The sequence below is a fragment of the Gossypium hirsutum genome, chromosome A12 (genome assembly GCF_007990345.1).
Source record: "Gossypium hirsutum isolate 1008001.06 chromosome A12, Gossypium_hirsutum_v2.1, whole genome shotgun sequence".
NCBI lineage: Eukaryota > Viridiplantae > Streptophyta > Magnoliopsida > Malvales > Malvaceae > Gossypium > Gossypium hirsutum.
This window is the reverse complement of record NC_053435.1, coordinates 33119586-33132873: the sequence shown is the minus strand read 5'-3', so window position 1 is coordinate 33132873 and position 13288 is coordinate 33119586. Positions and strand designations below refer to the sequence as shown.

The window sequence follows — 13288 nt, the reverse complement described above, 5'->3', positions numbered from 1 at the left end:
CTTTTTTATTTTAGGTATCACATATCAAGATCATTAAATGTAAAGATAATTGAAACTTATTATTGTGCGTTCCTTCTCTCGTTCTCATTCCTTGCAACAGAAAGGGTTCAGAAAATTATTTGCACTATTTCCAGTTTTAGCATTCGATCTTTTTTCCTTTTCTTGTCTGTTCAAAGCTTTTGGTTTCAGCTATTAAGTTCATTATCCTTTTTCTCCGCTTTTGAATTTCCTTTCTCAAACTTGCTTTAGGTAAAATTTCGTCTTCTTTTTGTTCATGAAGTTGTATGGCTCAATGCATTTCTGATGTAATGTCAAGGTTTATGTACTTCTATTATGATGAAATTGTTACCATATTTCCAGCATGTGAACGCTTTATTCTTCTAAGAACCAATCCGAAGGAAATGAGAGATTATAACATTCTCCTCTATCATTGTGGATTGTACGAGCAGGCTCTGAAATTTCTCAAATTGTATCAAGACATGAAGGTAAGTTTCATGGTACACCTTAATATGCAACTTCAAACTCTGTTTTGAAGAATTGGGACAAACATGTTTAGTGAACTATTTTCAGAGTTCTTCCGCACAAAATCCGTCAACAGATCCAGTTAGTAACCCAGAAGAAGATGCTGTGAAGAAATTGATTGTACATCTCAATCTCATTGCAATGGAGGAAGGTTGGACCCGGCCATGGTATGTCAGAAATTATCTTGGCAATAACTCTGAGCCATGGTAAGAGCTTCATACATTTTCCTGTGGCGTTTTAAATTTCAACATTACCTTCTTCGAGTTGGATGGTCAACTTAAGAGTGAATTTACAAAAAATGAGTTCACATGTCCCTTAACTATGCAGTTTAGGATCATAACACGAACCTGCACGTAGCATAAGACGGATTGGTCCGTACTTAGGATTCGACCTAGGCATATTGCAAAATGATGAAATAAGGTAATAGATAATTGCATTTGGCCTTGGGTTCTAACATATGGTTAATTTAGTATACGAGTTTTTTAGGCTGCCTTAGTAGTATTATCTTATCCATGTACAGCAACAAAGATTTTGTTTTGGCTTACCTTAAATGGTTGTAAATGATTGTTATTTGGACCTGTTGTGTATTTAACAGTGTATGAAAATAGAAAATATGAATACACCACAAGCTATTAATATCAAACCTATACAGTAACCACTATCAAAAAAATTGAATAATAAGGCTGCTGATTTCATGGCAAATATGAGCAGAACAGCTCCCTTGGGTCTGATTGTGTTTGTTGAGCCGTAGAGTCGATTTTTCTCCATTATATTAATTGGAGTTCCTATTTAGACTTTCTGGCTGGATTGCTGTTTTCTTTTATAATAAAAATATTTTACTTAAAAAGGAAAATTGTTTTATAAGCTGTGGAATTTTTTAACTTCATTAGAGAGTTGACAAACATCTACAAAATTTTGTTTATGGACATGATCACTCATTTATCGTTTTCCAGCTTTGGTCATAGTTGATGAGATTGACATGTTTGATAGAGCAGAGGTATCGAATTTCCATCTAGATCTTTATTCTTTCACTTTGCTTTTGAATGATATTTTTGAAACAGTTAAAGCTACGCTGGTATGGTTCGAAATCCGTGTTGTTGCTGTAGAATACAAGGCATTATTCAGAGGTAATTCCTTTTAGAGTAATATTATATTTGTTTGCATGTCCTTGTTGTGTGGTTGTCTATGTTTTGTTCAATGCTGCCAACCAGATTTAGTATTGTTAGATATGGCACATAAGAGTATTAGTTTCAAGGTTGTATCTTTGGCTTGGAGAGAAATGATAAGTTTGATGTGCATCCCCTGAACAAGTATGTTGTTCAGGGGAATTAATAGCTGAGTGATATCTTTCATGTGTATTTGGATGTGATTAAATGATTAGAGAAATCATTTTTTTTATACAGTATCAAAAACCCTTGACAACATAACCACTATCATTTTGATGTTTAAATTACATTTTAAGCTATTAATATGCTTAAATTACATTTTGATGTTTTTAAAATTAGCTAATAATTTATGAAACGTGGCAATTTTAAATTAAATTAATTTAATTTAATTTAACTAATAAAAATCAAATTTAATAAAATTAAGTTTTCATTGTTTTACTCTCTCTCTTCGCATGATGATCCTTTTTTTTGAGGCATTTTTTTAACTGTTAGATAATTTTTATTTGTAATTCTTTTACCTGTTTTTACTCATTTTTTTTCAAGTATTTGAATTTAATGTGTTATCCAATTTTTTTTGTTATAGATGTTTATCTAATATTAATTATCTTATACAAAGTATATAGAAAAGAATAAAAAATTTTATTTTTAAAAAAATTAATAAATGAATTTTGAATTTGGATGAAAAATGAGTCGAAATTGAGATTTAAAAACAAAAAAAAAAGCTTGCCGAAGTTTAGGTTTTGTTATTGAAAAGTAGGTTTGGATGAACTTGAATTTTCTATAGCTAAGTTGTTGGGTGGAGAAAAAAAAGAAATGTATATATTTATAAGTTTTTTTTTTAGAAAGAAGTTTAAGGAAATAAAAATTATTTTTTTAGTTAAATATTATCATCTATTACAAAATGATTAGATAAGTGAATTTTTTTAACAGATTGGGTAATTTGAGTAACATAATGTAGTTTATATGTTACTTTGAGTAATGAAGTTTAGCTTAGATATCAATTATGACAAAAAAAATTTCAGTTATTTTTTTGTGGTTTAAGCCAAAGGATTTCAATTTTCATTTTAATAAAAAAATTTCCAATTTCCAAATTACAAAATAAAAGTAAAATTTTATTAATAAGAGTTAGTGTATTTGCTTTTTTATTGGTCTTATACAGTAAGTTGACTTTCTAACTCTCAGGGTACCAAAGTTGGTTGACTAATGGGCTAAATGTTTATCTTCTTTCTATGATTATATGTGCTTGTCAACTACTAGTTTGAGTGAAAAACAAAGACATTTTGTGAGCAAAGTGTCCTTTCCTTCTAAGATGTATTTTGGTGGAGCTATTAAACTTAGTTTGACATAGTGTTTTTAATTGCAAAATTTTGATAAACTTTTTAGGTCTCTGATCTTGTATTTGATGGCATGGCAGAACACATTTATCCAGGATGGGAAGGAGATGGCATCAGTGCTTTATACTTATCGCAGCTGTGTCAAAGCACTTCCTCAGGTATTTTAGCCTTAGTTGATTCTAATTTATACATATTTTTAAGGTAAACAATGTTCTAATATAATCTGCTAGTTTTAGTGTAAAGCAATGTTCTTTTTTATGTGGTGTAGGGGGTATGTTGGAATTCACAATTCGGGATTCAGAAACTTGCTGCTAAAACCGGAGCTGCTTCGATCTATTGTGGATTCTGGTTTTGAACATCCTTCCGAAGGCAAAGTTTTAAACTCATGTCTGGTGTTAACATTCGTGAATTCCATGAATTAAGTCATTTTGTTTTTCTTGCTTTTAGTGACTTATAATGGTGGGCAGTATACAAGTTTGGTGCTTTATTATTTTGATTCTATATTTATATTTAATCTAATTTTTATTATTTATTTTAGTTTTGATTCTATATTTTTATTTTTATTTTAATTTGATAATGAATCTTAATAGAAAATTTTTATATTTAAATCATGGACATTATTCTTCTCAATATTTTGATAATGAATTTTAATTTATATATATATTTTAAATTTCATAACCTTTAGCGGCGTTTATGGGAAAAGCGCCGCTAAAGGTCCTGACCTTTAGCGGCGTTTTTTCAAATAAACGCCGCAAAATTTTGCGGCGCCGTCTATAGCTGCGTTTTTTGCGGCGCTTGCAAAAACGCCGCGAGTAATTTTAGTAACGCTTAAAAGCGCCGCTAAAGGCCTTAAAAACGCCGCTAAAAGTTAATTTTGCTGTAGTGATATAATTTTTTCATAACTTTTTTAATAGCTTTTAATAAATTTATTACTTTTTATCATTTCAATAATTTCTATATAACTTATAAAATTTTTATATTTCTATAAATTTTTATAATTTCTAAGCTTAAATAATTAAAAATAATTAAGGCTCATAAAATAATAATAATAAAAACTAAGCATTGGGGAATATTGTTTCACATCGTTAAGTCATCATTTGTTTTCAACACCCTTATCATGATTTCAAGGGTTTCAATTTTGGGTTAAATTGATTACAAGTTTCTTTAATTATTTTACGAAAACTTTTTAATGTTTAAATAGTAATTAATATATATTTTTAAAAATATATATTTTTAAAAATTTCAAATGGATTGAAATCGTTTAATTCGACGGATGGGATGCATTGGAGCTGGGGTTGTATTTCTTGAGGGCACTGCCAACATCATAAAGCATCTGGTTTTGTTGTCTAGTTTACAATATCAACAGAAGAAACCAATAACTCCTAACTCCCAATAAGAGATATCAGTTACGAACCCAAAACGTAAGCCAATGGATAGCCATCTTCTTCCCTTCATCATCTTCCTGATCGCCGTCACCTTCACTCCCTTACTCAGTTCAGCGGCGCCAGCCACACCATGCCAGTCCAACTGTGGCTCACTTCAAATCAAGTACCCTTTCGGCACCAGCTATGGCTGTGGCTCACCACGGTTCGAACCCTACATAGCCTGCAAGTCAAACCAGCTCCTGCTAACAACCCACACCGGCTCTTATCTAATCACCGCCATTTCTTATAAAGACTCAACACTTACCATCACCCCATCCGCCATGTCTACTTGCAACTCCATGCAACAGTCCCCCAACTTGGGGCTCGACTGGGCTAGCCCTTTCCAACTAGGTCCATCCATTTTCCTCCTCCTTTCATGCACTCCCCCGACCTCTTCCCTCACCATCAAGGGCTCCCCCGTATGTGACTCTTCCTCCACCCACCTCTGCGCCACCATCTATACTTGCCCCGCCGTCGTCAACCTCGGCCTCCCACTGTTCCCGCCGACCAACACCTGCTGCGTGTACTCGCCGGCGAATTTCAACAGCAAAGGTGAGTTGGACCTGAGGGAAATGAAATGCAAAGGGTATGCATCAATTGCTTCCTTTCAAGATTCTCCGACGGACCCTAGTAAATGGATGTATGGGGTGACGTTAAAGTATACAAATGGAGGTTTCGATGATTATTATATGAACAACAAATGCAATACTTGTGAGGATAGTGGCGGAATCTGTGGCTATTCGCCTCCTACCAATTCCTTCCTATGTATCTGTAACAGTGGTTTCAATGCCACTACAGATTGCTACAATAATTACAATCCCGTTCAGGATTATGAAGATCTTATTGGGACTTCCACTTCATTATCAACCCGTATGTTTCTCTTCCCTTTTTATTTTATTTTATCAATTTATTATTCCATACCCTTGTTAATATAATTACACACCATTAAAACTTAATTCATTCAACTTTATTCTGTGTTATGATTTAGTTAAATGAAAATCCATAAAATAATCCACTCTCAATTTATATATCAAATATTAACCTGTACTTTTTGTTTTAAAGAAGAAACCCTTATTCTATTTATCGTGCTCATCTTCCATGCGGAAATGGTTGGTATCGGGTGGGTCGAGCTATTCGTCCAAGCTCGAAGGTTCACCCGAAATTTGGTAGGATTTTCATAAAAATATTAAGTTTGAAAAATAAATTTAGATTAAAAAATTAAACTTGTTTAAAATATAGGTCGAGCTCAGGTTTGAACATTCAAGGCTCGAGCCCAGACCAGCTCCTTTTTAAATTTATAATACTTTATATTATGTTATTTTTATATATTATGTAATTTAGAACATATTACAAAACAAACCTATAAAAATATATAATATTACTCTAATGTAAACATTAAAATAATGTTAAGATGGCTATATAAAAATTTTCAATAAATAAAAAATGTATAAAATTTTTAAATATTAAAATAATATAATATAAATATATATTTTAAAAATTTTAAAAATAATATGGACAGACCTAAAATGGCTTGAGCTAGTCGACTTTTGCAAATATGGGCGGGTTTGGGCAAAAATTTAAGCGCATATTTCGCGCCGGGCCGAGCTTAGGCAAAAATAAAATATGTTAATATCATACTTAGGCTCAACTCATGAACAACTCTAGCATAATGTTACATGAATACAACACATAAAAATAATTAAAATATGATAAAAATATATAAATAATACATAATTATATAAAATATATATGAAGTGTTTGGTAAACTAGTGAAAATTTTCACCATTTATTGTTTTAATTGTGTTCGATAATTTATTAGTTTTTATAATTAATACAAAATTTTCATCAAAAAAATGTTGAATAAGATAAATATGTGGATAGTTACTTACCACTTAATTAAAAAATATTAAGTTAATTTTCTTTTAAAATATATATTTGAAATAAATTATCTCAAAAAAAGAGATATCCAAATTATTATATTTAGCTTTTATCCAAAATTATACAAAATAAAACATTATATTATATTAATAAGATTAATTTAGGAGCATTTCAAAAAAAAATAAAAATAAATGTAATAGATAAATAGTTTTAAAAAATTTAATATAGAAAATAATTTTTTAATATAAATTCAATACTTGTAAATTTTAGTATTAAAAATTAAACTCTTTTTTTATACAATAAAATTTCAAATATATATGCACATGTTACACTATCACACAAGTGAAGTTGTTAGTTAAATTCTTAAATTAATGATAAATAAATTCACTTCACCCATTAAACTTATTGTTCGAATTCAAAAAAGGCAACACGTTATTTTTTAGTTTATCAAATTACACCCTAAGATGTTATAATTTGTAAAAATATAAAATTAATTATAACACTGTAAAATACTATAAATATTAGATAAGACGATAAATTTTAAGATCTACTACTAGGGGGATAGCGTACGAGATGCTTATGCTTTTTTTTTTTTGCAAGAAAGTGAAACTCAGTTTTGCTAATGGAATTTGTCCTGCGGCTTAAAGGTCCAGCTTCTTTTTAGGGAAAACACAATAACAAAAAGTGAGGCGTTGTATATAAACTTCTTTTTTTATGTACATATATTATAGGAGTTTGTTTCAAAAGAATTTCTGAAATTGATTACATATATTAATATTATATAGCGTTTGTTACCATAAAAGTTGTATTTTAATATTTTTCACATGAAAAATGATTATAAAAGAGAAATAATAATATAGAAGATTCTTTTTCTGAAAGCATAATAATATTGAAGATGAAAAGAAATTGTATGAAACTGTGATTTCACGTCATTTTTATTCATTTTCAATAGGAGAATGATAAATCATATTTTTCTTCTAATTTTTAGCATTTTTAGTTGAACTTGAATTTTCTCAGAAAGAAAATTTTAATTTATCATTCTCCTATTGGAAAGGTATAGGGATAACATGGAATCACAGTTTCATATAATCTTTTCTATATAAAAGACATGGGTATGATTAGATTTGTAATAATATTTGTAGGTAGATATTTTTTAATATGAAATAGATATTAAAGTTTTTTTTTAGAGTATAGATTAATTTTTTTATTTAGTGTTAGTGTATAAATTTATATATCAACAATTAATTATGTATTGTCATTTGTCAAAATATTTAATTATATACATTTATTTTAAATTTTGCCTTTGATTATTAGTGTAATAATACCAAAAAAAATTATTTAAAAATAGTTAAACATAAAATAAAAAAATAGTACAAATTACCTATTAAATCTTAACTTAATTGGCATAAATATTGTTACCAATTGCATGAGATTGTTAAAAAAGAAAAAGCATAAATTAAAACATGCTCAAAAAATAATATTCCAAATAAACATTTGTTTTTGGGAAAAAAAGCAATCATATTTTTTAAGTGAATTTAAAAAAAAATAAAACCTTAAACTTCTCTCTCTCTCTCTCTTTTCTTTTCTTTTCTTTTTTTTTTTCTGCAGAGAAGATTATGCTGGGATTATGGGTTGGTCTGGTTTTCTACATTGCTGCTTGAAAAAGAGAATGGCCAAGATTTTGCCTTTTGTTATGCCATCCCCATTTAAATGTTGTAAGGTTTACGATAGAATCCAACAAACTTTACCCCCCCCCCAAAAAAAAAAGTTGTAAAGCAGAAAGTTTATTAGATAACGAAGTATATAGAGATAATAACAAATCGTCGCTGATTCATACAGATTTATATACAGACAGTGAGTAATTATATTTTCAGGCAAAATATAGCTCATAAATCCCCACCACCTTAAGTATTCTTCCATTAAAACACAATACATTTGCTAATGGAGGCTTATGTCCTGGATTGTCATCCTTGCATACCTTTCAATCTGTTTTACAGCCATTGCTATGGTTTCCAGATTCCATAGGACGGAATGTATCGATAAGGAAATATTTGAAGTGCTTATGTAACACTTTAGGCTTCTCTACATTGATGGCATGCCCTGCATTTTTTATCATCACTAGTTTTGCGTTGTCTCCTAGATGCCTGTGTCACGTGCCGAAACTTAAAATCAATATTACACTCCAAATATAAGTGTAAAACCAAAAAGGGATATTAAGATGCTTATTTGGTTACCTTTCCAATCTGTGTCCCAATTCCAAAGGGAATATTTGGTCATGTTCTCCCCATATTAGTAGTGTTGGCTGCACAAAACAAGTATTATTCACTCAGTAAAGACTCGAACAGAACCCCTTATAACTGAGGCTACATTCTTTGCAATAACCTGGGTTATCTTCGGAAGATTCGACAGCTTTCGGTCCTTGTGTAATGCTTGGATCAACTCTTTTCTTTCTTGAAGATGTTCCGAACACATTTCCTGCCAACAAAATCGAAAACCCGACACAAACTTAAGGCCATAACATTATGGAAAGCTCTTGCTTCCTTGCAAAGACCGACATTTGTATAGCAGACCTGAAGTGAGATCAATAACAGTCATTGTTGACGTTCAGCTAGGGACCCAACTGACTGCAATCATTCAAGTTACAAAAACCGACAGGATTCAAACAATATAAAGAGATTAAGTTAATTCTCTACTCATTGAAACCGTTTTCCAACAACTAAGCTTATGGAAGAATTTGGAACATCATATCCATTCTGTTCACAGTATAGACACTTAGTTTCACATCATTCTTGAATCATCTAACATGTCCTTTGAACAAATTAGGCAGACCTATCTGCAAATCAATGTTCCAAAATTACGTTACATGTACATAAAAGTGAATCTAGTGGTAAAAGTACCATAGAGGCCATTGTACTAAAAGTTAATTGCATTCTACTCCTTTTACTCAAAAAATAAACAAATTAATCATTGTGCATTAGATCAAAGATCAAACTGGTCCTTGTGTTAAAAATTTAATCCATTTTTACTCTTAAAATTTAATTTTTTGTACGCCAGTATGAGGTATACATAGAATGTCATGTGTTACTGTCAAATTATTTTGTTAATCACGCTAGTTTTTAATAGTACAAATAAATTAAATATTTAACAAAAATAACTAATTTACTCTTTAATCTATTTGTCTATACTTTAATAGGGTGAGTAAAATAGAACTTGATCCCTAGTACACCTAGCTCTAGTTATTAATTAAAATCAAATAGGCTTCGCTATTGTTCCCTCAGATTCTCTGTTTTCATCATGCAATAAAACATTATGCAACCCAAAACCTCGGTTTCCACCACTCTGATTTTCACCCAAGCCTATGACTTATCTATGACAAATCTGGGATTGCAATAAACCTATAAAAGTCTCCGACAAATGTACGAACACCAACCAATTCATCTCTAGAAAAGCCATAAATCTTTAAATTTATAAAGGGCAAATCAATCACTTATGATTAAATGAAGAGAATTTAGAGTAGCTTTACTCACACGGATGAAATCGTTTAGAAAACAAGTAGGGACTCCTTTTCTAGGCTTATAAAACGAAATCTTCATCAATTCCCTCATTTTTTGGGGCGTTTGGGGCAACAAAATACTAACGGCTTCATCTACACTTTTTACTTGAAGCATCCCTTCCTCCAAATCTTTGTCTTCCAAACACACGCCAGCGCAACATAGCACCAACTTCTCCACTCTCTCCTTAAACTGCGCCGCCAAACTATAACCAACAAAGCCGCCATAACTGATCCCGACAACGTTCATAACAGTAACCCCATGGGCCTCCATGACCCGCATCACACACTGAGCCTGAAACTGCTCGGAACGTTCGGGTCGGGCCGTGTAAGAGTCGCCGAAGAAGAGGAGGTCCGGGACGTAGACGTTGAAGCCGGACATGAGAGGTGAAACGAAGTCGTACCATTGCCACATTGCGTTGGCGCCTATGCCGTGGATCAGGATTAACGTGGGCTTGGATTTGATGTGAACTTTGGGGACCCAGACGTGCATGACGGTGCCGTCGCCGAGGTCCATAGTCGATGATCGGAGACCGGCTTTGGAAAAGCTGTAGCGGAAACACCTGTTCAGCATTGCAGTCAAGCTGAGCTTGGCCATTTTTTTTTTTTGTAAAAGTAAACAATTAAATTATGTTAGAGAAAAAGGGTAGAAAAGAAGAAGACTTTAAACGAAGAGGAAGATGACGTCGAGGGATTTAATTGATTTTAAATAAAGCGCTAACATTTTTGTGCGCTATTTTCCTAACGAATTCCGTTTTACTGACAGACAAAATTTAATATCTGGTCCAGAGTGGGGTTTAGTTTTCAAGGGTTTTACTTTGGTTTTTTGTCACTTTGTGGGACAAAATTAGGTTTATCATTTGGATGGTAAGATCAATGCAGACATTTGGACATGTCTGGTATCACTAAAAAAGTAACGTAGGTTTTATTAATTTCCTTTTCTATGTTTATCCTAGACTATATTTATTAATAGTTAATATAAATAATAAACTATGTTTTGGTTGAATAATAAAATATAAGTATTAAATATTATAAAGATATTAATTTAAATTTATGTATATATTTTCTTATTTTTATATAAAAGATCATAATTATCCGACTTAATTGAAGCTAAATTAATTTATGATATCAATTTAGTCGAATGATAGTTGCAATGAAATGAAAATATTTAAAAAAAAACTTTAAAACTAAGTTTTATTCACGATTAGGTCCTTGAATTATACCACCTTTCTTAATTTAGTATTAAGGTTTTTTTTTCCTAGTTTGGTACTTAAAAGTTCGGTTTCATCCACTGATGTAGTTAGTAACCATGTGGAGCCTATCAAAATACGGCATGTGACAATTTTGTCCATGGCATCCACATGGATTAATTTTTTTCAAAAGGTTATATAAATTCAAATTTTAAAATATATATAACAAAAAAATAAAAATTACTTAAATATTTTAAAAATTAAATTAAATATAAATATAAATATAACTTTTAAAAAATTTTAATATATATAATTTTAAAAATATATATCTAAAAATAAAAATAAAAATTGACTGGGGTTGATAGGCCTTGTTAGTTGATCAACATCAATCAATATTGACTAGCACTAGTGAACAATTGATCAATAGTAGATCAACACTGATAAACTCCAATCAACGGTTATGGAAGGCGGTCAACTTTTAATTTGATATATATATATTTACTTTTAGAAATTGTTTAGAGGATCTATTTGATTTTTTAAATTTTATAAAATTTTAACTAAATTTCTTCTATAAATTTAACTATTTTTATAATTTTTTTATTTTTTAAATTTTATACATTTATTATTATGAATTTTTTTAAATTCCTAAAATTTAAATTAGTTTTTTAGTTTTTGATATATATTTTTAAATTTTATATATATTTTTAAAATATATATATTTTTAAAATATATATAATTTTGATTTTGATTTTTTTTGTAATCTATAAAAAACTAATTTTTTTATTTTTATATATATTTTAGAATTTTAAAATTATAAATAAAAAATTAATAGGTGACATCATGTAATTTGTTGTTGGTATATAAAGTTTATATATGATAACACTAAGTAAATAGGGAGAGATCTACTTATACCAATGTAAAATTAATATGGTTTTATATTATTGTATAAATCTTTGTATGATTGATATTTTAATAATTTAACCATCGTATTCCATGTTTCATTTATGGAGGTCATGTAATTAAGTTTGGAGTACATAATTTTTTTTAATTAAAAGTGAAGAATTTTTTAGTTATTTATTTGTGTAAAAAACAAATTCAGATGTTAAATATATATTAATATAAATAAAATTTTAAATAGATATCATTAGAACATCAAATCGATAAGTACAATTATATTAATAAATTCAACAGTTGAATTGTTAAAATATCAATTATAAATTTTTTTTATAAAACTATATTAATTTTATACCTGTTTCTAAATATAAATATAAATATTTAAGTGGGTACAAAATCAAATATAAAGATTAAGTAATTTATGTTTGATTAAAAAATTAATTTGGTGTAACTCAAATTATTGAGTCAAATTCAAATACTTTAATTGTAGTTGAGGACAAAAACTAACATTATAAGATATTGTGAAGTGACGCTTTAGTGTAAACACGAAAGTTGAGTTTGGTTTTTAGATTTGTGTGCCTGGGCACAAAGTCTTTTAGGAGGAGAAAAGATGATATATGGGAAATTTTGGGATTAAATTTTTAAGGTTGTTCAATTATTAATAATAAGTTTATGTTCTAATCATTAATTTTAAATATATATAAAATAATTATTGAATTATTTAAAAGTTTGCATTCTAGTTATTAAATTATTAAAATTGTTATTATATGATCTTCTTTTTTCATGCCACCTACACCAATCGAAAGTTTTCATTCTTTTTCTCTTTTATAGTTTAGTTTTTTTTTCATGAAATAGTTTTGAACATCACAAATCTATTAATCAAAATTCTTCAACACTAACCGTCAAATTGACATTCTTCTACTCATTAATAGGTACTGATTCAATTTCAAATAGTTATAAAATGATCATTAAAATATTCGAATATTTGCATTTGAGTCATTGGGCTGTTAAAATCGCTATGTTATGGTCTTTTTTGTTCACATCACTTGCACCAATTGAAACCTCTCATTCTCCTTTTCTTCTATAATTTATTTTTTTTTTTTATGAAATTGTCGCTTGAAGCTTATTAGCTAAACTTAAATGAAAAATTTTGAATAATATAGTGATCATTTTATAATTTTTTAAAGTTGAGTGATTAAAATATAAACTTACTAAAAATTTAATGATTTTTTTATATAATTTACCATATTTTTGAAATAAATTAAAGAGGGTGGTGGTGATAAACGCCTTTTCCTCTTTTTTTTTCCCTTTTTTTATTCATTAATAAAGG

At 29.3% G+C, this 13288-nt stretch overlaps 3 protein-coding genes across 5 annotated transcripts; 2 read left to right on the top strand and 1 right to left on the bottom strand.

The window, feature by feature from the left end:
• The first annotated feature begins 221 nt into the window (after positions 1-221).
• Positions 222-3559, top strand: LOC107939634 (uncharacterized). 3 transcript variants are annotated; one of them, XM_041084017.1, is made up of 4 exons: positions 222-485; positions 571-1649; positions 3103-3180; positions 3291-3559. In XM_041084017.1, exons 2-4 carry the CDS (start codon positions 1502-1504, stop codon positions 3335-3337), a joined length of 273 nt encoding a protein of 90 aa, XP_040939951.1. In that variant the 5' UTR covers positions 222-485; positions 571-1501; the 3' UTR covers positions 3338-3559. The 3 variants fall into 3 exon arrangements, 2 of the variants coding, with proteins under 2 accessions (XP_040939951.1, XP_040939950.1); XR_005906632.1 differs by lacking the exons at positions 222-485; positions 571-1649 and adding an exon at positions 2915-2970; XM_041084016.1 differs by lacking the exons at positions 222-485; positions 571-1649 and adding an exon at positions 2921-2999.
• Positions 3560-4310: 751 nt separating this feature from the next.
• LOC107942527 (LEAF RUST 10 DISEASE-RESISTANCE LOCUS RECEPTOR-LIKE PROTEIN KINASE-like 1.5) lies at positions 4311-8162 on the top strand. The gene is made up of 2 exons (XM_041084015.1): positions 4311-5316; positions 7933-8162. Exons 1-2 carry the CDS (start codon positions 4452-4454, stop codon positions 7983-7985), a joined length of 918 nt encoding a protein of 305 aa, XP_040939949.1. The 5' UTR covers positions 4311-4451; the 3' UTR covers positions 7986-8162.
• Positions 8129-10608, bottom strand: LOC107942526 (lipase 3). Its single transcript, XM_016876219.2, has 4 exons — positions 9852-10608; positions 8707-8799; positions 8559-8626; positions 8129-8468 (listed from the first exon to the last, which is right to left on the bottom strand). The coding sequence occupies exons 1-4, from the start codon at positions 10470-10472 to the stop codon at positions 8306-8308; spliced, it is 945 nt and encodes a 314-aa protein (XP_016731708.1). The 5' UTR covers positions 10473-10608; the 3' UTR covers positions 8129-8305.
• Between the last annotated feature and the right edge of the window lie 2680 nt (positions 10609-13288).